The sequence below is a fragment of the Brassica napus genome, chromosome A10 (assembly GCF_020379485.1).
Source record: "Brassica napus cultivar Da-Ae chromosome A10, Da-Ae, whole genome shotgun sequence".
Taxonomy (NCBI): Eukaryota; Viridiplantae; Streptophyta; class Magnoliopsida; order Brassicales; family Brassicaceae; genus Brassica; species Brassica napus.
Window position 1 is genome coordinate 11,017,517 of NC_063443.1, and position 5,686 is coordinate 11,023,202.

At 28.0% G+C, this 5,686-nt stretch overlaps 1 protein-coding gene across 1 annotated transcript; it reads right to left on the minus strand.

Annotated features, from left to right (window-relative positions):
* Positions 1-4,742: 4,742 nt before the first annotated feature.
* On the minus strand, positions 4,743-5,215 carry LOC106370338. The gene has a single exon (XM_013810367.3). The coding sequence runs from the start codon at positions 4,974-4,976 to the stop codon at positions 4,773-4,775; it is 204 nt and encodes a 67-aa protein (XP_013665821.2). The 5' UTR covers positions 4,977-5,215; the 3' UTR covers positions 4,743-4,772.
* Positions 5,216-5,686: the final 471 nt, after the last annotated feature.

Genomic DNA, 5,686 nt, shown 5'->3' on the forward strand with positions numbered 1-5,686 from the left:
CTGTTTCGTTTTCTGCTTAATGATTAAGTCACGCTAAATTACTACATCAGTGGTAACTGGTAAAGTGGCTGTGTGAACATGGAGCCTTTTTTACATGCTGTCAAAACTACAGAACCTGACTGCCCGGAAACTGTATTTTCTTGTTGCGGCTACGACAGTACGAAGTAATATAAATTGTACACAACTACGACTCCGCCCCCACATACGTAAATTCTTCCATCTGATTTTCTTGATATGCATGCTTCGTTTTTATGTTTAATATTTCAGGGTAATTTTCTTAATTATGATATTCATTATATAACAATACAATACAAATGAAATCAAAATCTAAACGAAAAGGAAAATATCCACTTTAGATAGCATAAGTGTTAATCTGTAACTTTATATTTGCTCTAACCCTATTATATTTTTGGAGTGAACAATAGAATAATGAATAAAAATAAAATGACTATTTAATTTACTAGTAAATTTATGTTTACTCTAAATAAAAAATAGAATGAAGTTGAAGCATTTTTTAATTTAAACTCTATTTTAAAATAAATTAAGAAATAGGGTTGAAAATACTCTTGCTGTTACATGACTTTTTTAACACTTGGAACTGCTATAGAACTTGGTACGTTGAGTAGAAACCTATAGTTTTATACTTGGGTAGAATATAAAAGAATTGATATAAGCTATCGTTTACATAATCTAAAGATACGAGCTGTTTCATTTTGTTTTTCACTAGATAAGAGCTGTTTATATAGCAAAAATAAAAAAATAAAAAAAGAAGAAGAAGAAGATAAGGGCTGTTTTATAACCCCAAAAATAAGAGCTGTTCTTTCCTTTTCACTGTAGTTATTTTCCTTTGAAATGTTCAGAAAATACAGTTTCACTTCTGACTAGAAAACAACGTATACCACTGACCACTGATGTCATATTGCATGTGACCGAATCAGTTGTGATCACTTTTTTCTCTCTGCGTGCGTCTCAGAAAAAAAGTCACGAGCAGATATTACATAAGCATCGCAACAAGTGAATCTTATTTTGTTTTAGAAATCTCATTTCCAGTTACATATATTTAATCATCAGAGATATATTGTGAACAGTCGACATTAGTTACTAGTTAGTCGAACAAACTAATGTTCTGACAGCAGTGCCGTGGGAAGGTTTAATGGAGCTTGAGGCGAGTATAAAAATGGGGCTTCTTATAAAAAAAGTTTCCTGTCAAAAGTATAATATATATTTGAAAACATAAAAAAAAAACTAAAACAATAACTTGAAAATACTAAGACATAATTTTTCTTCATATATAACTTGAAAGTACTAAGACATAATAGGAGACAATTGTTGGTATACAGAAGAAAGAGAAAAGACGTGTGTTGGCTTGAAAAATAGATTGATATGAGATTCTATGTAAAATATTTAGGAATCTATAAAGGTTAAAGGATTTACACTTTTTCCTTTTTTTTATTAGAAATTTGACATATACAACGATATTTTCTTGTTTGAAATTTGGAAAAGTGACAATAAAGTAAAATTTCTTTTTTGGAAAATATCTACCAGAAATTTAAGAAGATCGAACATGGATTGAATGGGTAAACAATTAAATAAAACCAATATGTTACTAAATATTTTTAGAAATCTGGGGGCCCTAAAAAAATTATTTATTTTGGGGGTCAGGGGCAAAAGCCCTTTTGGTAACACTTGAGGCACGGCACTGTCTGACAGCAGTACCACCTGTAATCTAATAGGACTAAAACTCATTTTAGAACATCTCTAAAAGAAACTATATAATTTTAAATATATAATTTTTTGCTCTCCAAAAATTAAATTTTAAATTTAGTGTTTCGAGAAATGAAACTTTATATTCGAAGTTTCACTACTCAAAGTTTCAAATTTGAAATTTCATCTTTTTATTTGCAATGTGGTCCTTACAATTAATTACACATTACATTTATTATTCTTAAGTATTTTTCGTTTATCATTTTAATCCTTAAAATTTTTATATCACATAAATTTCAATTTTTTTATAAATTCAATTTTTACACATAAAACTAAATAAAAAATACATAAAATTTAGAATATTTTAAAACTAAAATTAGACAATAAAAATATTACAAAAGAAACTGAATAAGAAAACTTTTTTAAAAGATACATGAAAAAATAATTATTATACAAAATTAAATATTACAACAACATTAATAGTCTGGTAAATTGGCTCTGGAACATCCAAAATCTCCAAATTATTGTTCCAAAATATTGTCCAAACAAATTTTGTGTAATCGAAGAAAGAACATTTTAAAATTAATTTTATGGAATAATGTGGTATTTTGTTTGTAGTTTAATATTTAATTATGTATTTTGATTTCTAATTTTATATTTTGGTATAACATCTTATTAATTAATATTTCTATAATATTTTTATATATGTGCTAGCTATTTATAAAAGTTGTGTAGACTTACATTAATTATGATAAATATAAAAATCATAGTGTAAATACAAGTAACTTTGAAATTAAAATTTAAGTTTTGTTTTTAGAAAAATACCTTGAAATTTTAAATATAGAATTTTAAGACCTTCAAAATAAAAATTCTTTTTGGAGATGATCTTAGAAGTTCAAAACTTTGTCCATGATCGGTATTGTATACTGTTTAATTGGTTTAAATATTTAGTATTTAAAACTAGGCCTTTTTTTTGAAGAAAAACTAGGCATTCCAACCATTCACTTAAGAACAAGGATTCCAAAAAAAAAAGAGAACAAGGAATCCATTCGACTAGACATTTAGTTATGCCCGACTTTGCCTGGGCTGGAATATTTAGCTTTGATTGAATGATATCACTTTAAATTAAAGGTTTTTTTTTTGGCTAAAATTTGGTTTAGCTTTAAATTAAAGCTTTGATTGAATGATATCACTTTAAATTAAAGGTTTCATTAGCATATTTTACAGTAAAACATTGCTGGTACGTTCGAGTAATGTCAAACATTTACCATCATTACAAATTTACATTCTGACGTTTATATTACAAATGTTTAATGCTAAGTATATTTGTTCAAATTAGCTGATGCTATAAATGATCATTGAACAAATTGATGTGCAAATGATGAATTGTTTGAGATAATAACCTGTTAACATAACGAATATAGCTACCAGCCTACCACTACCAGAACACCATAATATAAACTTAAGTCAAATTCAAATTTAAGTCTGTGTTTGCTGATCGATCTTGTTTTATCTTATCTTGATTTGTACTTTTCAGGCGATAAAAACTAACTGGACCGATCCAAAAACTTTATCGAATTGAGATCAGGCCGGTTTGACACTCGTACTTGCATGCAAAATTATTTGTTATTTCTATGAATTACACTGCTGAAAATAAAAATGGAATTGCAAAGATCGTAGAGACTAGAGACCATATATAATATACAGTGACGGTCCGAACATTTGATCCTTGATGATAGATATAAAGAAAGAATTTGCCACAACTAGTTACACTTACACCCCACCAAACTTGAGATTCGTCATTAGATTTTAAAATAACCATCACATAAATATTAACTTTGGACCGGCGTAAGAAGACACTCGAAAAAAGTACATTATATCAAAAGAGTTCTAACTTATAAAAGACCAGTGTCTTGCATGACATCGATAATACTAAGAATATCTATTCTATTAAAAGGAATCAGTCTTGAGAAATCTACTTAAAAAAGTTGTTGCACCTATTAATTAGATTTGACCTATTAGATGCGACCAATATTAATAACTTAACCCTATTACTATAGATCAACCAAAGTTAGTTACTAATATTCCGGAAACTTACGTGAACAAAATCGAAAATGTGATAAGACAATAAATGACTTCCAACTTTTAGTAATCATATTTATTTTTATTTTGATGTCGTATCCCGTAGGATAAGTTAATCGACTACACATTCATAGACCATTTTCTTAGCTGATAAATTCTATTAACTGAAATGTTTTTTTTTCTCGTGATTTATGTATCAATTATATCATTTAGACTAGCCCCATATTATAATAATTTATACATCGGTTTGAACTAACATCCTAAAGAAATCATAATCATCATTTTATATGAATATGCATCGTCAGCTATGACACAACTAATATACATATGTTAAATATAAAACAATAATCACTATTTTGTTCAGTTTGAGTAGCAAAGTTTGAGACCAACTAATATTCAAAGAAATACGAGTCCAATACATTTGGTTCCGGTTTGATCATTGTTTTTGGGTTATTTCAGATTTATAGGAAAAATTCAGATAATTCTAGGTTTTCAGCTTAAATATGAGTAATTCGGATTGTTCGAATAAAAATATTAAATAATTTAATTTTTATTATTATTTCATATTAAAAATCTGGGTAATTAATTTTTGGTTATTCGGTTTATAAATAGTATTTTGCGATATTTGGTTATTTAGAAATTAAATATAATTAATATTTGTAGGTAGATAATTTGTACTTATTGTTGGACATCCATTCGATTTTTGGTTCAGTATCATTTTTTTGGTTTCACATATATGGGTTTCACTTGGTTATTTATGAGATTTGGTTCAGTTTTTGTTATGGTTTTTTGATTCCGTATGGTTCGGTTTGTTTTTTTTCATTTTTATACACTATCTTATATAAAAATTTATACAAAATAAAAGGGATTTAATTATAAAAATAAATCCGCGCTTTCTAAGCGCGGATCAAAATCTAGTTTTCTTGATTAAAACGCTAATTAATGGACTTTAATTATCATTAAAACAATCAATAATATATTTTATTTTAATGATACAAAACGAGACGACGATCGCAAGAAGAACAAAGATACTTCCTCTTGATCTTGAAACAAAGAGGAACGAAACAAAACATCCATTTTCTTTCGACATCAAGCATCTGCACTTTACCTCCACAATACGGACATGATCCAGGTGCTTGTTGTCTCCCTAACTCTGTCTCTTCTTCATCGCATAAACACAGCAGACACATTGTGTTTATCCTCAGATCTGATTCTTCTCTCTTTCTTCTTTCTTAGGGAGCTTCTAGTCTTTGTAGATTTTTGTTTGGTTGATCTGAGAAATATCTGTGCTCTGTTTCTCAAAAACTTCTTGAGTTTTTCTTTTGAAGTAAATTTGAAGTATACTTTCAATGTCTCAAAGATCGATGGGGTTTCTGGTTAGTGCATGAACAGGACTTTATAAAGAAAAGAGGAGGAAAAACCGGCTTTGCTTTTGTAGCCGTTTAATTACTTTACTCTATTTTAGTTGTTACTGCGTTAGTCTATATATTTACTGTTTTACTACAATGATACATTTGCTGACTCAGTTATGTGTCAGATTGTGGTAATTTATTTCTGAAGAAAAGTAATTGACAAATTGAGTAAAAATTAGCTAAGAAAAGGATATACTTTATTCTTGACATTTAATTAATCCTTTCTTTGAGTAATTTTGATTTACTCGAATGCATGTACATAGCTCTGGGCAAAAAAACTGGAACTTAACCGAAAACCGAATGGATATCCAAATATCCAAAAAAATAAATTTCAGTTTTTTAATATAAGATAAAATGTCATAGCTCCACACAAATCCGAATTGGACAAGAAGAGTGAAAACATTGTTACATCAGTCCACGTTATCTTTTACATTCACTCTTATATTATACATATAGATATAATATTTTTATATTAGAGTACAGTAAAT